The sequence below is a fragment of the Schistocerca americana genome, chromosome 5 (genome assembly GCF_021461395.2).
Source record: "Schistocerca americana isolate TAMUIC-IGC-003095 chromosome 5, iqSchAmer2.1, whole genome shotgun sequence".
NCBI classification, from domain to species: Eukaryota; Metazoa; Arthropoda; class Insecta; order Orthoptera; family Acrididae; genus Schistocerca; species Schistocerca americana.
This window is the reverse complement of record NC_060123.1, coordinates 690,091,915-690,119,207: the sequence shown is the minus strand read 5'-3', so window position 1 is coordinate 690,119,207 and position 27,293 is coordinate 690,091,915. Positions and strand designations below refer to the sequence as shown.

At 44.2% G+C, this 27,293-nt stretch overlaps 1 protein-coding gene across 5 annotated transcripts in view; it reads left to right on the top strand.

The window, feature by feature from the left end:
* LOC124615573 (UDP-glycosyltransferase UGT5-like) overlaps positions 1-27,293 on the top strand; it is a 156,569-nt gene that overhangs the window by 74,888 nt on the left and 54,388 nt on the right. For all 5 annotated transcript variants that reach the window (XM_047143555.1, XM_047143554.1, XM_047143558.1 and 2 more), the window contains exons 3-5: positions 50-305; positions 6,343-6,597; positions 17,418-17,738. In XM_047143555.1, coding sequence (XP_046999511.1) covers positions 63-305; positions 6,343-6,597; positions 17,418-17,738 — 819 coding nt within the window. In that variant the 5' untranslated portion in view covers positions 50-62. The remainder of the gene's footprint in view (positions 1-49; positions 306-6,342; positions 6,598-17,417; positions 17,739-27,293) is intronic.

Here is a 27,293-nt window from a genome sequence, read left to right as displayed (position 1 = left end):
TGATAGTATTCACTGTAGATGCTATCCACTCTCTTTGTGTTGAATGTAGGTGGGATCTCACCATGCGCCATGCTTTGCTGGTCGCCGTCCTGCTGCTGGGCAGCCTGGGCTCGCAGGGAGCCAACATCCTGGCGCCCCTCTGGTTTTCGGCGCCCAGCCACTTCGTCATGTTCGACCGGCTGCTGTCGGAGCTTGCAGCCAGGGGCCACAACGTGACGGTGCTCAGCTACTTCCCCAGGAAGACACCTCTGCGGAACTACCACGACATAGCGCTGCACAGGGACGAATGGCACCACCTCAAGGGGGTGAGTGTCTCGCTGGTGCCTAACAAATTTAAGAGTTTTGACACAGTAATATTCTGCACCAGTAATGCATTTTAAAAACTTTCATTGGTGAAACTTCCTGGCAGATTAAAACTGTGTGCCGGACCGAGACTCGAACTCGGGACCTTTGCCTTTTGCGGGCAAGTGCTCTACCATCGTCCCGGCCGAGTTCGAGTCCTCCCTCGGGCATGGGTGTGTGTGTTTGTCCTTAGGTTAATTTAGGTTAAGTAGTGTGTAAGCTTAGGGACTGATGACCTTGGGAGTTAAGTCCCATAAGATTTCACAAACATTTGAACATTTTTGCTCTACCATCTGAGCTACCGAAGCACGACTCACGCCTCGTCCTCACAGTTTTACTTCTGCCAGTACCTCGTCTCCTACCTCCCAAACTTTACAGAAACTCTCCTACGAACCTTGCTAAGCCATGTCTCCGCAATATGCTTTCTTTCAGGAGTGCTAGTTCTGCAAGGTTCGCAGAAGAGCTGCTGTAAAGTTTGGAAGTTAGGAGACGAGGTAATGGCAGAAGTAAAGTTGTGAGGACGGCACGTGAGTCGTGCTTGGGTAGCTCAGATAGTACAGCACTTTCCCGCGAAAGGCAAAGGTCCCGAGTTCGAGTCTCGGTCCGGCACACAGTTTTAATCTGCCAGGAAGTTTCATATCAGCGTACCCTCCGCTACAGAGTGAATATCTCATTCTGGAGCTTTCGTTGGTATCTGAGAACGTACCTTAAAAAGAGGAGTGTATCCAGGGGAAGGGGGGGGGGGACGGTCATGCACCCCTACTTACTCCATCGCCAAGAACTGTTGAAGCGTTTGTATTGTTATACATCTGTCAATTTCCATATTTGACAGGTAACTTTCAGAGAGTAAAGTATCTCTCTTTCTCCGAAACGGCAAAGAATTCAAGAAATAACAAGCGATGTTTAACACAGAAAATTTGTAACTGCTTGTGTGAGGCCTGACTGAAAAACTTCCAGCAGCCAGGTAGAGGCATTCACTGACAGTCTGACCACACATGCTGTCAACAGCAAACCAAGAACAGTTCGTGAGTCCACACGTAAAACCAGAGGAAGTTGAGCAACGTGCCACATAAGGGGGACATCTTCAGCTAAGAAAAAGAAATAAAAGGGCGCCTGTTTCTCCTCAGAACTGTCCCGTAATTAATATAAAATCAGAGTTTACAAGACTAATCGTATCAGAACAATTGATCGCCACTGAATAATGTGTGTGTGTGTGTGGGGGGGGGGGGGGGGGGGGGGGTGGAGTGGAGGGGCGGGGACAGAGGCCGCCGGCTGTGTGTGTCTTCAGGCTGGTGTCCCACCAGCTGATGGCAATACACTCACGTCACTTTAGTTATGCTGTAGACATGTATTCCTATGTGATTGTGTAACAGTGACACCGTCAGGATGCATAAGAGAAAATAGCGTGCTTTATCTAATAACGAAAATTTAGAAATAATTTGCATTTTCACAGGAAAACTATGTAACTGCCAACTTTTGTCGGTCTCATAATGAAAAATTACATTGTCATTCTTTATAACACCACCTGCTTTATTGATTCAAATGTACGTATGCGAACTCACACCTGACAAATTAGAAATCTAACAATAACAAATTATTCCCTGCTGGCGTAATTACAATGGATGGACTAGTTTCGGGTCAAGTTTTCTTCCTCCGTCTGAGATAACGTTCCAAACCGCGCTGGAATTTCTTTCGCTATTCACATTTGAGGCAGGAACGCACAACATTCATCTCGCTAACTTTGATAGTTTGGGAAAGAGACTAAGTTCACGCTTTCATCTCTCAGACGGATCTTCGTCGTCACGACTATCCATTCGGGCTAAATACAAGTCATCTTGGTAACTGCTACTCAGAAATGAAAAGGTAGACAGACGAGAGGAATTCGTGGCGGGCCGCATCATCAAACCAGTCTGAAGACAGAAGGATAAAAAAGGCAATCTTAACTACGAGTGGGAGGTACGGTGTGCGGTGACGCCCGCTCAGTCAATGCTTTGATGTAAAACACACGCTGGGCTGCTCCTGAACATCCACCAAGAGCGTCCGTTACGAAATGTCCGCTCATTGTGATAAAAAGTTCGCGCTGAGTGCTTTATATTGCGACTTGTCAACTCGGCGTAATGCTGAATCAGAAGCCGAGGCAAAGCTTAAAGTTAGTCACAACTCAAGTTAGTGTGTAAACTGTGAGGCTGGAGAAATACCTTCATACTTCCCACACACTCTCGAAACACGCCAAAAGTAGGTAAATGTGCCCAGTCAGCATTATGGCTCAAGCACCTAAGTCGCTGACAAGAATAACGTACAGAATAATGGAAAATAAAACTTAAGAAGCTGTTAAACGACCATTAGTTTCGCTTTAATATGGTAACAGCATCCGGAAGGTAGTTCGTAATTTAACACTTGATAGTGGAAGCAAGATTTAAGAAAACTCAAGATACTTCCACTGGGTTTGTTCACCTACGGAAAGCGTTCAGCAGTGTAAAGTGATGCAAGATTTTTGGAATCCTCAGAAAAATGAGTATGCGCCACAGAGGAAACTGTGCGATGGACAATACACCGGATGGCTATAATTAAAGTGTGATAACCCACAGACGTCCAGTGTGGGCTGTCCTCATCGTATGGCAGCAAAACTTCTTAGATATTCTAATGCATAAATGCAGAACCAATTTACGTCGGAAAAAATTAGTTATAAATTTGTTAACCAGGTGCAAATATGGCACCGTGAATACAAGAAAGATGTATAGAAATGTTTCCACATGTAATAGATTAGGAATGGGACATGGGAAGAGAAGGTCAAGCAAGTGATGATTAACTGCTGCTTAAACAATTTGTCCAATATGAGGACTGGAGATGACGACGAGATGCCATACAGCGCCAGATTTGCACCTCGTGGCTAAAATTGGAACTAATTTTTTTTTCCAAGCGTAACTTTAGCATATCTACCAAGTTTCGCTGCATACAGTAATAAGAGCCCACGCTAGATCTCTGTGAGCTGCTGCATTTTGTTTATAATCACCCAGTACACAAAAACCGAAAGGGGGAACAAGAGGAATGGACGAGTAGCAGCGAAATGCTGTTATTGAAACGAGGCCAAGGCAGGGATGCCGTCGTTCTCCTCTGATGTTCTCCGGCTATAACGTAGGAGAAATGAAGGAAATTAAAACAAGGTTCAGAAGTAGTATTAAAATTCAAGGCGAGGAAATATATATAATAAGATTCGCTGAGAAAATTAGAAAGATTTACAATACTTGTTGAATGGAGTAAACAAATTATCCGTACAGAATGCAGATCAGACGATGGCAGAAGTATTCCAGAGCTGCAGAAAGGAGATTAAAGACAAACGTTTACACCAAAATTGGGCGCCATTTAGTAGACTAAGTAAACCAAAATATAAAACATAAGGTTATCACCAATATTAGTTTTATGTTCCAAAACAAACAAATCTGTCACCGTTTATAATAACTCAAAGACATTTCGCTCTTTCAGTTTTCATAGAAGTGCCGCTTAGAAGGGCTGCTTTAGTATTACAGTTGTCACACCTGCATATTGAAGTGTTGTTAAAATGCTAGGCACACGAAATATCATCGTCGTCCTGTAAAGTTGTGTCGCTGGGGAAAGTGTTCGGGTGTACAGAGATGTTCTGTTAGAATATGTGTCGCATCGGCGGCACGACCGGCACCACTGATGTCGTATTCATATTGTTTCTCGTTTTCGCAGTCACTGGTCTTGCGAACTGATAAAGTAAATCTGGATGCACGTTTACGTTTGCTATCTCTGCAGAGACTGATAAAGTAAATCTTGATGCACATTTGCTATCTCTGGAGAGTTCTTACTTGTGTTTTCTTTTCCTGATTAGTCTCTGCAAAGGAAGTACAGAGTTAGTTTAAAGTTTATTTGAATTTAGCAATTCACGGCAAACCATTTTGAAATCTCAGCCACTCTATATACGTCCAATTGATAGGGTGCCCTTGTGCGTTCCCTTTCCTGTTAGTTATGGAGTTTTCCAAAGTTTTGGTGCTTAGAATTGATTTACAATCACTAAAACGACTGCAAATTTAGGCTTACTTCTCTTTACCGATTTTAAGGGTTTGAGCCGTTCCTCTGGCACTTAAATGCATAGTTCTTTTCTACTAGCTTTTTCGATTATACCGAAGTCATCACTATTATGCAAGAATGAATTCTCGGGCTCGACATACTTCACATTCATAGTTTCCGTTTTCAGGTGGAGAGTTAACGCCATTTTTGGTGTTGTCGAGCGCACGAGTCTGAAAACGAATCATGAAGTTCGGCGCATTCTCGGTTAAATGACGCTGATGCAAGATGCTGTTGGCGCTTTTTTTAAACTTTTACCATTTGATCAAACTATTAAAACTCAAATATAGGTTTCACATTCTCTTTACAAAATGTTAAACCTAAAAGATACGCAATGAATCTGTGAATGTCATAAAACAAGAGCATTGTGGACTAGGTTCACTATAGCTCTGCAGACAGTTGATTACATTTCTCATGGAAAGGGGTCTAATGCCGTATGGTAGATGAAAATTAAAGTACTGACTTGATTCATGCCGAGTTCTGTTCAGAAATAACCAAAAATAGGCTTCGTTCTCTTACATCTGATAACTCCATTCCAGTTTTTCTCCGAAGAACAACATAATTGACTGCTGCCCTCCATCTATCACTTTTTTTTAGTGATGGCTCTTCTGACCGCTAATCTCTGTCTTTCCCTGCAGCTTCTTCTTGTAGAATGGAAGTTATTATCTGGTGTTTTAATACATGTCCAATCATCCTGTCCTTCTTGTCAATGTTTCCCCTGCGTTCCTTTCCTCGCCAATTCGGCGGAAAACCTCATTTCTTGCCTTATCAGTCCACCTAATTTTCAATATTCTTCTGGTGCACCACATCTCAAACTCTTCGATTATTTTCTTTTCCATACAATGGTGCTCTCCAAATGTACATTCTCAGAAATTCCCTCCTCAGATTAAGGCTGATGTTTAATACTGGCAACTCATCCAGGAATGGCCGCTTTGCTAGCGCTAATCGGATCTGTATGTCCTGCTTGCTTCGTCCCCTCATGTGTTGAAAAAATGGCTGTAAGCACTATGGAACTTAACATCTGAGGTCATCAGTCCCCTAGACTTAGGACTACTTAAACCTAACTAACCTAAGGACATCACACAAATCCATGCCCGAGGCAGGATTCGAACCTGCGACCGTAGCCGTCGCGCGGTTCGGGACTGTGGGGCCCAGAACCGCTCGGCCACCAAAGCCGGCGAAGTTATTGTTCTTTAAGGTTTAAAATACAACTCTGTTAGTTACTTGGCCGTTTCGCGGATAGCTTTGAGCCCAAGTTTTCGTAGCTTTTCATACCTAAGGGACCACTGTTGCAAGTAAATAAGATCAAACAGCAATCTGCTTTTCGTGAGAAAAAGTGATTGCTTAGCACACATACTTCCTTCAAACTACATGTCCTGCTACATCAAAATTGGTCAGTGGAGTTCAGCACCATACTATTGTACAAGAACATAATCCAATTACTGTAAAATTTAAGAAATTATGAGAGATTGTTACTTATTGAATGAAAACTATAGAGAATGCATTTCTTTTCCTGTATTTTAGTGAACTTTGTACACTTACAAATCTGTCGATTGATAAATGGCAACGACAATGAAGTTCACCTCCTTTTCCAAAAACAAGATATTTCTGTTCTTCACTTCCAGGAAATTTGTATACATAAATGTTTGGCAACTCTTTTTTTTTTAGAGTCCATACTCAAAGATTCACCACTACTATCGTTGCAGGGATTGCGCGCTAAAGAGTTTGTTGCTGTCCAACTGCGCTTCACTTCACTTATAGTACTTTTTGAATGAAATTTACATTTACGGTATTTACGTACATTAGTGGGGTTCTCGGAATAAAATCAGGCACAAATTAGTTAAAAAAGAAAAGCAGTGAGGCTCACATAACATTAGAGTCACTAAGGGCTACTGTACTTTCCTCACCCAGATGTCGGTGGACATGATCCCTGTGTTGCGGTCCATCACGCTGGGCTACGCCTATGGCTGGATGGGCAACGTAGAAGGCTGCAGGGAGGCGTTCTCGCAGCCTCAGACGCGGCAGCTGGTGCGTTCTGCTGACCGCTACGACCTGGTCATCACCGACATCCACTTTGCAGACTGCACGGTAGCCTTCGCGCACCACCTGGGCGTGCCGCTCATCAACGTCGCCACCAGCTTCCCGTTCGCCTGGACGCACGACAGGGTATGTCACTTCCCATTCAGTATTCTGGCTGTCACGGTGAGTAAGCTATGTAGGTTTTAGTAGAAAAATCTAGTGTTACCAACCCCGAAAAAGTTTCATCAAAGACACTCACACTGCTAATGGGCCAACATATCAATGCTGAATAAGAAGCTGGACTGAAATTTGTTTGGAGTTGAAAACAGCTCGTAAAAATAGCCCTAATGAATCCAAATTTGGACGACGTATAGTAACCAGTACAGCAGACAGACGCCTGCTTTGCGGCAGGAAAGGTCAATCTTATACCGAGCCGACTGAATGAAAAGCCGTCAGATGGAGCAGAAACATGAAGGCAAGTGCCAGCACACATCGTCGGTGAATGGAATAGAATGGTGGGTCTCAGGCGAATAGGTTTGTCATAAATGTCCCTGCTAGTATAACAGAGATCCCTATAAGGATCCAACGGAAACAACTGGTACTGGACCAAGCAGAGATAGCATCGAACGGCGCACCTACCATATGGTCTGCATGGTCATGACGAACTGTATAGCCTCGCACTCAACTTTAGTTCAGTGCTGTGGAGGACCGTAGTGGGTGCGATGACACGTGTTCGAAAATTTTCAAATGTGTGTGAATTCCTAAGGGACCAAACTGCTGGAGGTCCTCAGTTCCGAGACTTACACACCACTTAGCGTAAGTTACACACACACACACACACACACACACACACACACACACACACACACACACACACACACACACACACAATGCGCGCGCGCACATGCCCGAGGCAGGACTCGAGCCTCCGGCGGGAGGGGCCGCGCAATCCGTGACTGGCGGCTCAAACCGCGCGGCCACACTGTGCGGCTGATGACACACGTGCATGGATCCGATAAATAGAAGGGAGTTACGCACGAAAATGATCTGGTACATGATCCCTCCCATATGGACATAGTAGAGATGACTGATGGCTTGTCCATATATTTGTGAGGGACTGTACAGCTTCTTACGCAGTGCTGGAGCACTGGAGCAGGTGTGATAGTGCATGTGTGGACATGACGGATGGAAGAGGGTTTGGTACAGAAACGACCGCTGCATGTGATCGTAATATGGGGATATCTGTCATCTTATCCGTATGCAAATGACGAACCATACACCTTGACCCACAGTTTTGGTTTGGCGCAGGAGGAGTGTTGCTTTTAAAACACATCTGACTAAACGGATCCACGGTGCAACCGCACATTCTATTGCCTTATTCGAAGAACGACGAATATCTCAGATTCCATCGGCTGCACGTTTCTCCTCACATCCTGATCGTCGAATAACTCTGGGGTACGGCTGCTCTGCAACATATTCGTCAGCTACTTTTGTAACCCATTGTTTGTGCTTGATTGACTCACAGGTAAACTGCTTGGAGTGAGGTTTCCCGGAAATGTACCCGGATTCTCCTTGATCCTATGTCATGATGTTTAGAAACTCTAATTGGGCCTTCAACTGCACTGACTCTTAAAGTCCAAGATCATATAAACTTGTGTAGTCGTGGTAGTTTATCTGGTGTCACGTTCTTAAACTACCTAGCGAAGTGGTGCAGTGGTAAGATAATGAATTTTTATTTTGGAAGGTGCTGGTTCAACCAGCATCCGGCTACAACACTTTTCGTTTTCTATAATTCCCCTAAATCGCCAAAGGTGAATGCTCGCACGATTCTTTTGAAAGCGCGCGGCCGATTTCCTTCCCTGTTCTTTCCCAACCATAGCCTTTGCTCTTGTCTCTAATGCCTCATCGTCGAATCTTTCTTCCTTCCGCAGCCTTGATCTGTTGTCTATAGTTGGTTTCAGTCAGTTGTCTCTCCCCTGATATTGTAAGTCCCTCAAACGATGATGTGTAAGCTACGTGTAATGGTCCTGGAGCAATGGATGTATAGCATGGATTTGTCAATAAGTTCTTCAGTGTAGTTTCTCCTTCCCTGATAAATGTGCATAATATGCTAAAACTGCACCGCTACAAATTAATGAAAATAATTTAATTCCGTATTTTTGGCACAGATGATACCATTGAATGTTTCGTCATTTGGAATACCCATACTCCAATGAGCAATGAAGTGATAGCCACTGTGCGGGGAGAGAGAGAGAGAGAGAGAGAGAGAGAGAGAGAGAGCGAATCCTTTCGCTCTAGGAAAGCTGAACAGTGACTGGGGTTACTCCAGTAGCCTTTGGTGTGGCGGTCGAGAGTATCATCGCATTTGACTGCCACTAGATCGTCAGTGCGCTTCTTATGGGACTTGAGAGTGGGCGTACAGGAAGTTAGTTTCAAATAATAAGGGAAGGGTTTGCGAAAAAGAAAGCATATATTCCGTGATGAGGGTTACGTGGTGCTCACCATGGGGAGGAAGTTCAGGTTGAATGCCAGTCTAGGTGACGTGAACCAGAATGCAATCGAACAGGAAGAAAGAGAGAGAGGTGGCGGTTCACAACAAGTTCTGCTGGTGGAGGGTCATGGAGCACAGAGCCAGAGGCCGTCTTTCTGCCTGGAAGCTGGATACCGAGAGTGTTTCATAACTGTGCTCAGTGCTTTGCAACCACCTAGGAACTACGAACATGACTCAATCACATGTGTCTGCAAAGGCTAGCTGGTAGCATTTGTACACAGCGCATTCAGCATTGAGGTTTTGGTTCATGAAATCCGAGCAGCACAAGGGAGGATCACCATATTCTGTAGAGAAGCACATCGTAACCCCTTCATATCAATACCTGCCATCTGAGAACAAGAAATGGGCACCCTGGAACATTCTGTGTCATTCTGGACCATTGGTCACAGATTAGAAGCATCTGTATTAGAGAATTAGATAGCCATTAACATCAAAACACAAATGGCTGTGTTTGGAGTTGTGTCGTTACTGGGAAGCATGGACTGATACTGAATGGCGTTGCATTCTGTCAGTGATGAATTGGGGTTTCTCTATTACCCAGGTAACCTTCACTGAGAGTACGGTGGTGACCTGGGTGTAGGTCCCATCTTTCAAATGCTTTCAAGAAGCAAAGTTACACCCCTCCTAGTGCCATGCTGTGGGGAGCCATTTTGTATGACTTCGGACACCGCCGGTAGTGGCTGCAAGAACTCTGATGGCACAGTCATGCATGACAGATATCCTGTGTTCTCGTGTATTACTGTACCTCTCGTGCAGTACTGTCGTAGTGCCACTTTCTAACAGAGCAATGCTCATCCACATATGGAACGTGTCAGTATTAACTGTCCGCATGATGAGGTTCTGTGGCAACAAGATCCGCAGATCTGTCTGTGGCAGAACATGGTAGGACCAGCGTGGACTTCAACTCTGTTCCAGTGTCAGTATCTCGGATGTCAAAAACAAGTTACAACAGATTCAGGCCCACTGGCTTCTGTAGAGGATAAAATGGCGTTGCGATACCCTTCCCAATAGAATTGTTGTATCCGTCCAGAGCAGAGGGGATGTAACATGAAACTAATAATTGGTTTCATACTGTGAAATTTTTTTGTAAATTTGAGTGGACTTTATAATCACTGAAATAACACCACATACCCTCTCAAACCATGAAGTTTCTGTTTGTTTTCTACTCCTCCTCTTCTGGGTGCTTGATTTCGTTTGTCAGGCAGTATAGTTTGACATCACTCTTTTGGCTTAGGTAAACATACGATGACGAGCATTTTCAACCGAAATTTGTCACTCTCTTAAAAAGAGTAGATGAGTAGCTGGTGATACAAATACTCTGCATAGTCATGTAAATTCAGCGGCTGGCGCAACACTCGAACTTAATCGGAATAAGTAACATAAGACTAGGATGTCAGAATGGTTTGGGGGCCACGCCGTTGGTAAGGGTATGGTTCTGGGACTCTCCAAATCATCTGCCCTGTCACACATCTAGTGGACGAGGGACGCCACAGAGCAAGGACTGTGCGCCAGTCTTCTGAGGTTGTGGTGCATGCTGCGACGAGTGGCCGTCGTTATCAGGTCATTACACTGTGCGGCAGGTGTGAAGTATTCAACACTGAAACTGATAAACACTCCGATTTATTCAACACCTTTACAATGCGAGAAGTGAAACAGTTCGTAAACTGTTCGTGCCAAATAAAAGCCCACCTATTCGCCTGAATCCATATTCTGTTTCATTCAAACCTACACTCATGTCTTTGTCACCGACATTGTGTACTGGAACTTCATGTTTTCGCTCCATCTGATGGCTTTTCATTCAGTCAGCTCGGTGTAGCACTAACCTTTCCCACCATACAGCAGCTGCCTGTCTGCTATACTGGTTATTATAAATCGTCCAAATTTGGATTCATTTGGGCTATTTTTACAGGGTGTTGCAATTCTACACAGATTTTAGTGTCACTAGATCCCAATACAGAACAATGCAGATTAAGCAGACTGTCCAAAAATTCATAGCCAAGTCATCGTTATAGCAGAGTCGTCCATTGTAGTTATTCAGTATGTATCGAAGGTCCAAAGGTCCAGCAGGTTTCGTCAATCAGTGGAGGGGCTGTCACTAGTTGCTTGACGGTCTGAAGTGTTCTTGCACAATCGATCCCAGTGCCCATATACTGACCACGCATTGTAGTTGAGGGCACCACTCGACGTGTTGTGAGTGCTTCCTAGTGCGGACTGAGATGTCTTCTAGTGCAGGTTGCTGTCTATGTCAGTGATTCTGCTGTGTTGATACTGATATCTGAGTCACAGTGTGAGAAGGGGAAGGCCTTTGACGTGGCGAATCGATTCCAGCCATATTTGGCAACTTGCTTGTGTAAAACCTAAAGTGAAAGCCTCAAATACTTTTGCTCAGCACTCTCCTATGTTTGAGAAAACCACCCTTCAGGTTCATGATGCGAAGTCAGCTCAGAATTGATTGGTTCAACACACAATTGAGCATATTCCGTCATCATATGATAGGTGTACAAATATATATTGCCCTAGAAATTGAGGACAGTTACGACAACTGGTTATGTACCCATAAGGAAACACTATTCAACAACAGTGCCACTTGTTTCTCCAATTCATCTGCTATTGAGCCAATTTCGCTAGTGAAATGTGCAATCTCTGATAAGAGAGAACACCAAAAAGTAAGTTGCACATTATTATAGCAGGCTAAGTAACTTCTATTGAAAGAGACACAAATACATGACCCCATTTTCAGCACAGTCACCAAACCTCTGTGAGTATTGGTCAGAACGTTCTACCAGTGGTTCAGACCCTCAACGATAGAAATCTTTCACCACTGATGTTGTTTCAGCTAGCCTGAAAGATGGCAATCGCATGGTGCAAGACCATATCTGGACTGTATAATGGATGCCTCCAAACTCTCCACTGAGAATGTTTCGCAAAGCTTGTGTTGTCTGTGGGTGGAAGCAGAGAGTCAATATGGGTGCAGTCTGCATTGCTGCCAGATTTATTCAAGATGGCGTCGGTAGATGTGGCAACATCGCACTAAAGCTGTCACCGGATCATGTCATGGGCTTTCCACCCTCCCACCTCCCTCCCCTCTACAATAAGCTCTCCTCCCATAGACCCTAGTGTCCCCTGGTGACTAGTGGGAAAAGCTCAGTCTGGACTGAGCTGTTGGTGTGGAATGATTCGTTTATTTCATCAGTTTTTCTGATGTGCCTGTGTTATCCTGTTGGAAGAATTTTTCAATACTGCTAGAAATTGGTGGGAAAAGCTCAGTAAGGTTCAAGTATTAACATTTCCAGTATCTACATCCCCTAATTACGCTGATATAGATCATCAATCGACAAAAATCATTAGCACAGCTACAGATCCAATAACATATTGCAAAAAATGGTAACAAAAACTTCGCCTATAAAGATCCAAGCATATTGCAAAAAGCGGTACCAAAAACAATGTATAAACACCCAACTATATGGTGAAAACTGATATAAAAAACGTGTACTAAATTCCACCTATAAAAATCTTGAAAATGGAACACTAACACCACTGACATGCACCGAAAATGGAGTCTATATAAAATAATCAGCATCTGCAAACAGCTCTGAGTAGATGCATGGTGCTAGAAACCACTGTGGTTGCACTGTCCCACATGCCAAGACTGCTGACAGCTCCAAGCAGAAATATCATTACTGTACTGCACCAGGACCACTGACAGGTTACCGTAGGGCTGCGTGCCACCTGTGGTAACCACTGGGAGTCTAGCTGTGCGAGAGGCAGTTGCAGCTAATCCAGCAGGTAGGTAATATTACTCTAAGGGGCTACATTGTGTGGTGGACAGTACACTGATTTTAGCAGTATGCTGAACTGATAATGGTTCTTCCTGCCACCAAACATACAGGTGGCAACGACCTGCCCTCTTCCACAACTGCAGACTGAAGGATCTAGTTCACAATACCACCACCAGAGTACTCTCGAAATTGTGACATAATGGGATTTCCCCACCTGCCCTCCCCATTCACCATCCACCAACCCCCATCCACGCCTCTCCTCTCCCTGCAACACCCCCACAGTATTGGAACAAGGGTGATTTTGGGACAAAGTACCGTTATACAAGATGGCGGCGATGACATCATCCAAGATGGCGGATTTTGGTGGGAAGTTTGAAATTTGCCACGCTCCACTCCCCCAGAAAAATGGCGAGAAGTTCAAATTCCAACATGATAATGCGTCATACGCTGTTATCACTACTACACAAAGAAAATGGCAGAAAAAAGAAGATGTCTTTATTATTTAACCAATTTCAAGCATGTGTGTTCTCCTCTGGGTCTGGACTGCAACTGGCTTAGTTCATATCGGTGCCACCAGAGGGCGCTCTCCTGACGCAAGTACCGTCATTCAAGATGGCTGCACTTAGTGTGTTCACAGCGAGCTCCAGAACCCAACTGGCTTAGTTCATATTGGTGCCACCGGAGGGCGTTGTTTTCGTGGAATTTCAATCGCCAACTTTCTAATACGATTGCGTAAATATTCTCTTGGCGCCGACCTACATAAGTAGAAATGATGATCAGGATAAAGTAACAGAAATCAGGCTGGCACAGAAAGATTGAAGTGCTCATTTTTTCTGCGCGCCATTCGAGGTTGGAACGGTGGAGAAATAGCTTGAAGGTGAGTGTTCATCGGAGGTGAGGGTATCATCTGGAGTGCCCCAGGGAAGTGTGGTAGGTCCGCTGTTGTTTTCTATCTACATAAATTATCTTTTGGATAGGGTGGATAGCAATGTGCGGCTCTTTGCTGATGATGCTGTGGTGTACATCTACATCTACATAATTACTATGCAATTCACATTTAAGTGCTTGGCAGAGGGTTCATCGAACCACAATCATACTATCTCTCTACCATTCCACTCCCGAACAGCGAGCGGGAAAAACGAACACCTAAACCTTTCTGTTCGAGCTCTGATTTCTCTTATTTTATTTTGATGATCATTCCTACCTATGTAGGTTGGGCTCAACAAAATATTTTCGCATTCGGAAGAGAAAGTTGGTGACTGAAATTTCGTAAATAGATGTCGCCGCGACGAAGAACGTCTTTGCTTTAATGACTTCCATCCCAACTGGCGTATCATATCTACCACACTCTCTCCCCTGTTACGTGATAATACAAAACGAGCTGCCCTTTTTTTGCACCCTTTCGATGTCCTCCGTCAATCCCACCTGGTAAGGATCCCACACCTCTAACAGAGGACGAACGAGTGTAGTGTAAGCTGTCTCTTTAGTGGACTTGTTGCATCTTCTAAGTGCACTGCCAATGAAACGCAACCTTTGGATCGCCTTCCCCACAATATTATCTATGTGGTCTTTCCAACTGAAGTTGTTCGTAATTTTAACACCCAGGTACTTAGTTGAATTGACAGCCTTGAGAATTGTACTATTTATCCAGTAATCGAATTCCAACGGATTTCTTTTGGAACTCACATGGATCACCTCACACTTTTCGTTATTTAGTGTAAACTGCCACCTGCCGCATCATACAGCAATCTTTTCTAAATCGCTTTGCAACTGATACTGATCTTCGGATGACCTTACTAGACGGTAAATTACAGCATCATCTGCGAACAACCTAAGAGAACTGCTCAGATTGTCACCCAAGTCATTTATATAGATCAGGAACAGCAGAGGTCCCAGGACGCTTCCCTGGGGAACTCCTGATATCACTTCAGTTTTTCTCGATGATTTGCCGTCTATTACTACGAACTGCGACCTTCCTGACAGGAAATCACGAATCCAGCCCCACAACTGAGACGATACCCCATAGGCCCGCAGCTTGATTAGAAGTCGCTTGTGAGGAACGGTATCAAAAGCTTTCCGGAAACCTAGAAATACGGAATCAACTTGAGATCCCCTGTCGATAGCGGCGGGAAGGTGTCGTCGTTGAGTGACTATAGGAGGATACAAGATAACTTGGACAGGATTTGTGATTGGTGTAAAGAATGGCAGCTGACTCTAAACATAGATAAATGCAAATTAAAGCAGAGGAATAGGAAAAAGAATCCTGTAATGTTTGAATACTCCATTAGTAGTGTAGCGCTTGACACAGTCACGTTGATTAAGTATTTGGGCGTAACATTCCAGAGCGATATGAAGTGGGACAAGTATGTAATGGCAGTTGTGGGGAAGGCGGATAGTCGTCTTCGGTTCATTGGTAGAATTTTGGGAAGATGTGGTTCATCTGTGAAGGAGACCGCTTATAAAACACTAATACGACCTATTATTGAGTACTGCTCGAGCGTTTGGGATCCCTATCAGGTCGGATTGAGGGAGGACATAGAAGTAATTCAGAGGTGGGCTGCTAGATTTGTTACTGGTAGGTTTTATCATCACCCGAGTGTTACGGAAATGCTTCAGGAACTCGGGTGGCAGTCTGTAGAGGAAAGGAGGCGTTCTTTTCGTGAATCGCTGTTGAGGAAATTTGGAGAACCAGCATTTGAGGCTGACTGCAGTACAATTTTACTGCCGCCAACTTACATTTCGCGGAAAGACCACAAAGAGACGATAAGTAGGTGGTCGTATGTGCACGAAAGTACCTCTACAAGACGCCTTGGCACTCCTTAATCAGCACTTCGAGCCTGAAACAGTGAAGCTCTTTGAATATGCACTTACGACCACCTACTTCAAGTGCAATGGAGAGCATTATGAACAAGTGGATGGAGTGGCCATGGGATCTCCCCTTGCTCCAGGGATCGCGAATCTTTATATGGAACACTTTGAGGAGGTAGCACTACAGACTGCTCACCGTAAACCCAGGCACTTCTTCCGCTATCACTTTCGTGATTTGGCAGCGTGGTTTATGGACCACCGAAACGGCATACATGAGAATATCACCTTCACGGTGGAAGTGGAAGAGAATGGCTGTATTCCATTCCTGGACATACTGATCAGGAAGAGAGCGGATGGCACGCTAGGCCATTCAGTATATAGAAAGAAGACGCACACAGACCTGTACCTCCATGCAACCAGCTGCCACCATCCGGCGCAACGCCAGTCAGTACTGACCACCTTGGTACATAGGGCGCACGTCATTTGTGACAAAGAAAGCCTCTCAGACGAGTTACACCACATAAGAGAGGTATTTCGGAAAAAACGGGTACAGTGAAACACAGATTGGTAGGGCCTTCAAGAGGAGACAGGCTGACAAATTTCAGGAAGAAGAAGAGGAAGTTAACAAGAGACTCACCTTTCTTCCATATTTGGGGCCCATATCAGCCAAAATCGGGAGGCTACTGAGAAAATCAAACATAAATATCGTCTTCCGACCACCGCCGAAGACGAAAGAGCTGCTCGGCTCAGCTAAAGACCCACTCAAGCACAACACACCTGGTGTATATAGCATTGCCTGTGAATGTGGTGTGCAGTACATTGGACAAACGCAGCGCTGCATCTCTAAAAGGTGCGAGGAACACATCAGGCATGTCCGACTTGGACAGATAGAGAAATCTGCTATAGCTGAACATAGCATCAAAGAAAACCACACCTTTGATTTCGAAAACACCAGGGTGCTGTGCCGAGCCGGGAGCTATTGGGATAGCGTCATTAAAGAATCAATAGAAATACGGGTCCACGAGAATCTTGTGAACAGGGACGAAGGCTATCAACTGAGTGCGGCCTGGAATCCAGCATTAGCCGCAATACGCCAGAAACGCACCAAGAACCGTCCAGTTCACGAGACGCGACCGGAATGCTCTGACGGAGACACGAACGGCGTACCCGCTTCCCCCTCCACCACGCCCGCCGGCTCCTCTAGACCCAGCCTCCCGCGGCCAAGTGGTGGGGGGCACGCCGCAGGTATAAAGGGACCGGCATCCGCAAAGTCTCGGCACTTCGCCAGAAGATGACGAGTATGTCACTCGTAGACACGTCGCCGTTTGAAGACACCGCCACCCGGCTGGAAGCCCGAGAACTCTTCGCCAGCTGTATACGCCGGGAAAGCATACATTCACATTTATCGAATACTTATTTCTCGCCGGCCGCTGTAGCCGAGTAGTTCTAGGCCCTTCAGTCTGGAACCGCGCGACGGCTACGGTCGCAGGTTCGAATCGTGTCTCTGGCATGGATGTGTGTGATGTCCTCAGGTTAGTTCGGTTTAAGTAGTTCTAAATTCTAGGGGACCGATGACCACAGATGTTACGTCCCATAGTGTTCAGAGCCATTTGAACCATTTGAACTCATTTGTCTTTACTTTATCGGGATATTTATAACAATGATGCTCCAATTAACCGAATCGCAGCAGGAATGTGTTTGCAGGAAACCCGGAATATGTACTTTCTTCTGACAGTGCGCCACGGTCTTAGCGTGGGACGATATGCGTAACTTACTTCCTGAAGCCCCTATTTGACCTATACAGAAGAGTGTTTTTGTTGCCAGAACAGGTGGGGAACCCGGATCACCCGGCGTACACGGAGCTGTTCAACTCTGAGGCGGTCGCGCCGTTCACCTTCTGGCAGCGGCTGAAGCACTCCGTGGCCTACGTGTACACGCGGCTCGGCAACCGCTGGCTGTCGGACTGGCAGGTGGACGCCGTGGTGCGCGAGGCCTTCGGGCCCGGCGTGCCGCCCACGCACGACCTGGTGCGCAACGCCAGCCTCGTGCTGCTCAACACCCACTGGAGCATCGACCAGGTCATCCCCAAGGTGCCCGCCCTCGTAGAAGTCGCAGGTCTGCACGTCGCAGACCCGAAACCTCTTCCGCAGGTAGATAGCATGAGCTTCAACATACTCTGGATGACTTACAGGGGAAACACGCCGTAGGACGCCCTCTCATACACTCGAACCTTGGCAGGGTGATCGGATGAAAACAAAGGGACACCTGTTTCGTCTTCGGGGCCAACACGCAATAGCTTCGCAGAAAATGACACTCAAAGTTTCGATGGGACTTCATCAAGCTATTCCTGCAGCATAAAACTAAGTGCCAAGGCTGAGATACGAAACTGGGTGTCTTGCTCACGACTAGATTGGATTGGATTGTTTGAGGGAAGAGACCAAACAGCGAGGTCATCGGTCTCATCGGATTAGGGAAGGATGGGGAAGGAAGTCGGCCGTGCCCTTTCAAAGGAACCATCCCAGCATTTGCCTGAAGCGATTTAGGGAAATCACGGAAAACCTAAATCGGGATGGCCGGACACGGGATTGAACCCTCGTCCTCCCAAATGCGAGTCCAGTGTGCTAGCCACTGCGCCACATCTCTCGGTCCTGCTCACGAGTCAGATGCGCTAACTACTACGTCACACTAGCAGAGTGGCTTTGCACAACTGCACATACTACCATAGTGTGCCTTCTTCCCCAATCCAAATTCCCATTCGAGCCTCAGCGCACTGGTATTCCCCATAAACTAGAACAACATTGCAGAGGATCTCCAACTACATTGGAATAGCACCTCATCATCGATCGAAATGTGGGATCCTGCCTGAAAGCCAGGAATAAATGCTTTAATCAAATGAACAGGGTTCCAGAGAAAATTTCACTCATCGTTACAGTCTGCATATATACATCATAGATGTTTGAGACTTTAAAAGGCCCCTGGAACCCTATAGGTTCAGTTTGATTAAAGCACATACACTGATCAGCAAAAACACCTCCATAGTAGCCAGTACGTCCACCTTTGGCGTGATAACAGCACGGACGCATCATGGCATCATATCTGCAAACACACATCTCCTAATTCCCGTAAATTCCATGGAAGGGGTCGGTGAGCTCTGATCCAACCTTCAGTCACATCCCAGATGTGTTCGATTGGGTTCAGATCTAACTAGCTAGGGCTCCAGCACATCAACTGGAACTCGCCACTATATTCCTCGAACCACACCATCACACTCCTAGCCTTGTGAAATGGCGCATTATCTTGTTGAAAAATGCCACTGTCGTCGGGAAACATGACTTTCAAGAAGGGGTGTACATGGTATGCAACCACTGTGCGGTACTCCTTCGCAATCATAGCGCCTTGCACGATATACAATGGACCCATGGCTGCCCACGTGAATGTTCTGCAGATCATAATGGAGGTGCTGAAAGCTTGTCTCCATCCCACAGAACAGGTATCAAGGAGCTGAACCCCTGAAAGATAATGGATTGCGCCTTCCCATTGGCGTGATGAAGAAGGTCTCAGGATACATCGCCCCGTGCAGTGCTCTGCCACGGCACCAATGTCCAATGCCGACGGTCACGTGTCCATTACAGTCATAGTTGCCGATGTCGTGGTGTTAACATTGACACATACATGGGTCGTCGCCTGCAGAGGCCCATCATGTGGAGTGTTCGGTGCACTGTGTGTTCACACATATTTGTTCTCTGCCCAGCCTTAAAGTCTGATTTTAGTTCGCCGGCCGCTGTGGCCGAGCGGTTCTAGGTGCTTCAGTCCGGAACCGCGCTGCTGCTACGGTTGCAGGTTCGAATCCTGCCTCGGGCATGGATGTGTGTGATGTCCTTAGGTTAGTTAGGTTTAAGTGGTTCTAAGTTCTAGGGGACAGATGACCTCAGATGTTAAGTCCCATAGTGCTCAGAGCCATTTGAACCATTTTCGATGTTAGTTCCGCCACAGTTCACCGCCTGTCGTGTTTTACCAGTCTGCCCAGCGTACGACGTCCAAAATCTGTAATTAGGGGTGGCCGCCCAACCTCACGATGTCTGCATGTGGTTTCACCTCGGTTTCGCCATGCATTGAAGATACTCACCACAGCACTACTCGAACACCTGGCAAGTCGTGCCGTTTCCAAAATACTCATGTTGAGACCCCAGGCCATAATAATGTGCCTTCAGTCAAATTCAGATAGGTCACATACTTTCCCATTCAATACACAGCACTCTCACTACGTGTGCCGTGCATGTGTCTGATTAGCTGTCACTACTTACCACGTGAAGTTTGTATCGCCAAGTCTGATTCGTATCGATAGTAGACAGGTTGGTCGTTATGTCCTGCCTGATCAGTGTAGTGACTTAGCAGTCAGGCGCTGGACTCCCATTGCCAAGTACGGCTGTTTGTATCCACACCTATATATTCTGTGTTTTGCGTAAATCTATCATGGTAGTACCAACCTAACTGCTTCTGTCATATTATTTTTTTATCGTCAGCCCTTCTGTTTTTCAAGAAATATTTAGCCTTTTCACTTTTACTCTCATCCAGTTATTTCCCACATGTGACATCAGTATTGCTGTCAGTGCCTCATTGTTACTAGTCCTACACACTATAACAATTAGATCATATTTCAGGCTAATCTCAGTGAGCGAGGTGGCGCAGTGGTTAGCACGCAGGACTCGTACTCGGAATATCGGTAGTTCAAACCCGCGTCAGGCCATCCGGATTTGAGTTTTCCATCATTTCTCTAAATCGCTCCAGGTTAATGAAGAGATGGTTCGTTTCAATGGGCGCAGCCGATTTCCTTCCCCGTCTTTGACACAATCCGAGCTTGTGCTCCGTCTCTAAGGAGTTCGTCGTCAACAGGCCATTAAATCCTAATCTTCCTTCTTTTCTTCCAGCTAGTGTCAGTAGCCAAGTGGACTAGCGTTTGAACGAGTGAGTGACGATGTGTTAAGTTCCTTAACCACTCTGTTCCTCTCCCAATCAACCAACTACCCACACTACCTTTCAACCATCCGCTCAAGGTAAATACCAGGATGCCAGGATGGTTCCTTCGAAATGGACAGGGCCGACCTCTTTCCCCAATCCAAGTTGGTACTCTCTCACGCCATGATCTCGATGGGACGTTAAACAACAAAATATTATTTCCGTCGAAGGAGGGTCTTCAGAGCAACTTCTAGAGAAGCTTTATGGTGTAAAATTCTAGAAAACCAGAGGTGACCAGACTGCTTTGCTGTGACTCTGCCTGAGGCGTCGTTTGGACGTCATTATGAGGGTGACGTAGTCAGCAAACCGCTCTCTCAACTGATAGTCTCGGCCTTTCCAAACTGAAACCGCGGTTTACCGTTGAAGTATCTCTCCTAAAGACTCTGACAGCACATCGGCGCTGCTCCCCTCTTGACAGTACTCGCGATAGAACCTGAGCTCCCTGCGTGGCACGCAGACACACTGCATACTCACCTACATCACAAAATGGGTAAAAGAGACATCCAGTCCCATGTGCAGATTGCTTAATTAAAGAGTTCCAAAGGCAACAAATATTTAACGCGGTGAGTCAAGAATTAAAGTTAGATACTATACAGGGTGGTCCATTGATAGTGACCTGGTCAAATATCTCACGAAATAAGCATCGAACGAAAAAACTACAAAGAACGAAACTCTTCTAGCTTGAAGGGGGAAACCAGATGGCGCTTTGGTTGGCCCACTAGATGGCGCTGCCATAGGTCAAACGGATATCAACTGCGTTTTTTTTTTTAAAGTATAACTCCCATTTGTTATTACATATTCGTGTAGTACGTAAAGAAATATGAATGTTTTAGTTCGACCACTCTTTTCACTTTGACAGATAGCGCTGTAATAGTCACAAACGTATAAGTACGTGATATCACGTAACATTCCGCCAGTGCGGACGGTATTTGCTTCGTGATACATTACCCGTGTTATAATGGACCGTTTACCAATTGCGGAAAACGTCGATATCGTGTTGATGTATGGCTATTGTGATCAAAATGCGAAACGGGCGTGTGCTATGTATGCTGCTCGGAATCCTGGACGACATCATCTAAGTGTCCGGACCGTTCGCCGGATAGTTACGTTATTTAAGGAAACAGGAAGTGTTCATCCGCATGTGGTAAGTCAACCACGACCTGCAACAAATGATGACGCCCAAGTAGGTTTTCTAGCTGCTGTCCCGGCTAATCCGCCCATCAGTAACACACAAATTGCGCGAGAATCGGGAATCTCAAAAATGTCGGTGTTTAGAATGCTACATCAACATCGATTGCACCCGTACCATGTTTCTATGCACCAGGAATTGCATGGCGACGACTTTGAACGTCGGGTACAGTTCTGCCACTGGGCATAAGTGAAATTACGGGACGATGACAGATTTTTTGCACGCGTTACATTAAGCGACGAAGCGTCATTCACCAACAGCGGTAACGTAAACCGGCATAATATGCACTATTGGGCAACTAAAAATCCACGATGGCTGCGACAAGTGGAACATCAGCGACCTCGGCTGGTTAATGTATGGTGCGGCATTATGGGAGGAAGGATAATTGGCCCCCATTTTATCGATGGCAATCTAAATGGTGCAATGTATGCTGATTTCCTACGTAATGTTCTAGCGATGTTACTACAAGATGTTTCACTGCATGACAGAATGGCGACGCACTTCCAACATGATGGATGTCCGGCACATAGCTCGCGTGCGGTTGAAGCGGTATTGAATAGCATATTTAATGACAGGTGGATTGGTCGTCCATGCACCATACCATGGCCCGCACATTCACCGGATCTGACGTCGCCGGATTTCTTTCTGTGGAGAAAGTTGAAGGATATTTGCTATCGTGATTCACCGACAACGCCTGACAACATGCGTCAGCGCATTGTCAATGCATGTGCGAGCATTACGGAAGGCGAACTAGTCACTGTTCAGAGGAATGTCGTTACACGTATTGCCAAATGTATTGATGTTGACGGACATCAATTTGAGCATTTATTGCATTAATGTGGTATTTACAGGTAATCACGGTGTGTGTTCTCAGAAATGATAAGTTCATAAAGTTTCTTATATCACAGTGGAACAACCGAAATAAAATGTTCAAACGTACCTACGTTCTGTATTTTAATTTAAAAAACCTACCTGTTACCAAGTGTTCGTCTAAAATTGTGAACCATATGTTTGTGACTGTTACAGCGCCATGTATCACAAAGCGAAAAAAGTGGTCCAACTAAAACATTCATATTTCTTTACATACTACACGAATATGTAATAAAAAATGAGGGTTCCTTACAACATCCATGATATATATATATATATATATATATATATATATATATATATATTTTTATTACGAGTTGAATATGAACGTGTAGAAAATTACGTAACTCAATGATACTCATTCAATTATGTAATTATTTCTTAAAAAGATGATAACTATCTAAAACAGACACAATATTTGTTTCACATTCTTTGTTAATCTGTCTTTCTTTTGTTTTGTACCCTTTTGTCGTCTTCTTCTGATATACGTCGCCGACGCAAGACGCGAATCGATTTGAGGTCTGTTGAATGAAAAACATTTAATGTAAAATTATTGTACTTTTATGTTCATTTGCTGGTAAAAACAAATAGAGCCAAATGCGTTAAAACTATTTATGATTAATTATTGAAAATTCACTTCCTCTTTTAATTATAATTTTTTATTAATTGTTTTATCATAGCTGCAAGAAGCGCATCCATTGTTAGTTGCGATTATGTAGCAACTTCGTCTGTACTTCTAGTTGAAAATAGCATGGGTTTGTGTTAAACTAATTTGCAAAACAATTTAATAATTTTTTTATTGGTGGCATAAATTTAAATGATTAATTATTTATTGAGCAAAGGAAAATCTTAATTAAGAAAGAAATCCTCTAACTTTTGTTGGCCGCCATCTTAACTTTTATCACAGCGGCAAATTTAAATTACTTGAAACTGCAAACAGTATTCCGATGTGTAAGAAATAAATGTGCACCGGTGGCACTGAACTCTATTTATAAAAGAAAAAATTAATCGAATCAGACTGCATTTTCTAAGAACAGTGCTGATGGTATTTGTTGTTGAACAAGATTTCATTGCTGATGTATGAGGCCAAAATTAAACTACGCACGAATCACGGAGAAAAATATTTCTGGTAGCATACGTCAGTGTTGTGTGCGGGTGGTATTCTGTGGTTCCTTTTTATGATCAATTTGCCAAGAATACTTAAATTCATCGAAGACAAAACTTATAAAAGGTCAGATGTACGATCTGTAATTTTATTGATATGAACACAACTTACAGTCAACATTACTACACTACATCAGGTGGAATTCTTATGCAATTTGAACAAAATAATTATCTGGGAGAAGTTTTAGTATGAATAATGCATTATACATGTGTGTAATATTGTCAGTATCATTTACAAAATCTAATCAATGCAACTGCTAAAAAAAAAAGAGTGAATTCAAACCGCAGAATACCATAGAGAATCATACCATCCATATTCATTGCCTTTGTCCAACTTGATGATACGTAAAAACCGCCACATCCCATTAAAAAAAACTCAGTTGATATCCGTTTGACCTATGGCAGCGCGCCGGCCGGAGCTGCCGAGCGGTTCTAGGCGCTAAAGTCTGGAACCGCGCGACCGGTACGGTCGCAGGTTCGAATCCTGCCTCGGGCATGGATGTTTGTGATGTCCTTAGGTTAGTTAGGTTTAACTAGTTCTAAGTTCTAGGGGACTGATGACCTCAGATGTTAAGTCCCATAGTGCTCAGAGCCATTTGAACCATATGGCAGCGCCATCTAGTGGGCCAACCGTAGCGCCATCTGGTTTCCCCCCTCAAGCTAGACAAGTTTCGTTCTTTGTAGTATTTTCGTTTGACGCTTATTTCGTGAGAGATTTGGCCTAGTCACGATCAATGGACCACCCTGTATATCCATAACGTACCCTAATTTTTAATGACTAGTCTACATGAGAATTCCGTTAACCATCACACAGAAAAAAGAAAAAAATGACTATATTCTCAAGCGAGTGGAACATGACTCCACTGTGCAACTGTACATAAAGACATTTTATCATAACTATAAAAGACTCATAGCTATCATACAAAATATCTAAACGTAGTGTCCACTATATGCAAAGACAGTCGGATAACAAATACAAGGTGTCACAAAAATGCACGGCACAAATTTCAGAATGTATTCCTCTCCTGTAGACAAATTATATTAACATGGGTCTGGAACCACTTTGTTTCCATGTCAGAACTCATTTTCCTCAACGAATTTCAACGAGACCAGATCAGATTGTAAATTTTCACCGTCGGCATGTATGGATAGACGTCAATCCTCACGCAACTGTTGAAGCAAGTCATCAAGATTTACTGTCACTGTTTGGAGCAGCATTGTCGGTGATTCGTTGGTAGGGCGTCACTTTCTTCCACCAGGCTCAAAGTTATCATAATTTCGCAGAGAATGTTGTATCTGATCTGTTAGCAGATGTGCCTTTAGCTGTGTGACAAAACATATGATGATGATGATGATGATGATGATGATGAGTCCCATACCCCGAGGAGCGTAGGGCACGATGAAGACAACACAACAACACCCAGTCACCTCGAGGCAGGGAAAATCCCTGACCCCGCCGGGAATCTAACCCGGGACCCCGTGCGCCGGAAGCGAGAACGCTACCGCAAGACCACGAGCTGCGGACGACAAAACATATACTTCATGCGTAATGGAGCACCTCCTCATGTTAGTGTTACTGTCTGTCGGCTTCTAAATAACAGATTCAGTGGCAGATGACAGGTAGAAGTGCACCAGTTGGCTGGCCTTCCACAGTCTCCGGACCTAAATACACTGGACATTTATTTGCGGGGCATTTGAAAGCTCTTTTGTATGAACCCCAGTACAAGACATTGAGTCACCGTGGCCGTATTGTCATGTGAGATTCTCTACGACGACGGATTAATGCATGTGTCAGTGCCCACAGAGGGCGTAATTGGACATCTCATGTGATAAAGAGTTACATGTGGTATGCTGAAGCGCTCTGTTCGAGTGTATTTATCTTCATTAATGAGCTGGAGAAAATGAGTTGTAACCTGGAAACAAAGCATAATTTCTTCGTCTACGTGTAAAAAATGTGTTCGGGAACATCTGCTGTAAGTAATGCTCAAATAAAAGAGTTTTGTTATGACGTATCTGGTCCTAGAAACTGCTAGGTGGTTCACGGCTTCTTCTTCATTACAAAAATCACATAATGGCGATTTCTTCCATCGTAATCAGAATAGGTGGGTTCCGTGATAAACAGCTATTCCACAGATCCGTAGGCTTATACCTCCAGACGATGCAAAGAAGCGAAATATTTCAGATATAAGTGCGATACGCACAAAATCATGGATTTGTCCGCCTACGTGTTTACATTTGCTGTTGCTCGAAATAATTGCCAACAAGCAATAAACCGTTCATACAACAGAAACTTTTTACAGCTATCGTTAGGTGTGAGAGCAGTTTCTTCGTAGTAACGAATGTGTCATATATGTAAAATAAGTTTCGTCGTCGTTCCTTTCATCCCATTACTGTGGTGACAGTTGCGAAAACGAAAAGAATGATACTGTGCTTCATGGACTTAGCCCTCATATGGGAAGCGCGGTGCTCTTCCTTGCCCCCGTCTCCGTTATCTGTGTTCTGCAACCTTCCTCTTGCTCTCCCACACACGTCTCTCACAGCGATTGCTGTCAGTGGCCTCAGTTTAAATCTACCTGCCTGTAGTATGAATTCCTTGTTTCATGAACAAATAAATTACTTCTTTATATGCTCTAGCATCTACTGTTTCCACTATTTACGTCAAAGCTATTTTAGCTGTTAGATACTATGTTTGGTGTAAGAACTCTTACAAGATGTGTGTCGTAATGAATGTAATGTGAACTATGTAGAATGCATGTTGGCCCTAATTTACCAGAGTACATGAAATAAAATATAATTGTAAGACAAGGTGATGGCTTGTTCCAGTCCTCTTTGACTGTGTCTTACAAAGGAGCATAAGGAAGCAGAATAAAACTTAAATGAATATCAAGTATCATCAATAAAACTGGGAAGGAAGGAACAGTGTAGTGAAATACATTGCCTGGTACTTACAGATGATTTTCCTATACTATCTGTTGATCGGATGCAGAAGTACAAGTCTGTCTCTAGGAATGTGCGGACGGTGGAGCAGGTGGAAGAATCCCTAAAAATAAAACTAAATTTATCACTAGCATTTAAAAAAAATTATAATCGTACATTGGGCAAATAGGAATTTCGAATATCTAGGAGATATAACGTTAGGAAATGGGTTAGAAAAATCTCCCATTCTGCGAAGGATAAACAAAATGCAAAGGGTGTATGAATAGCAAAAAAAGTTTACAATAAAAATTGAACATCAAGAAAGGAAAAAATCATGAATTGCAAAATGTGAGTGATACCAAATTATAAATTAGACAAACAGAAATAATAGATGAAAGAATCATGCAGAAAATTTTTGGTACTATTGAAAGGAAAGAAGCTTGGAAATTAAGAACAAATGATGAAATTTAGGAAACTATAGAAAAAATAACAGAAACAGTAACGAAAAAAGATTGATATTATTTGGGTACTTATAACGTATGAACGGCAG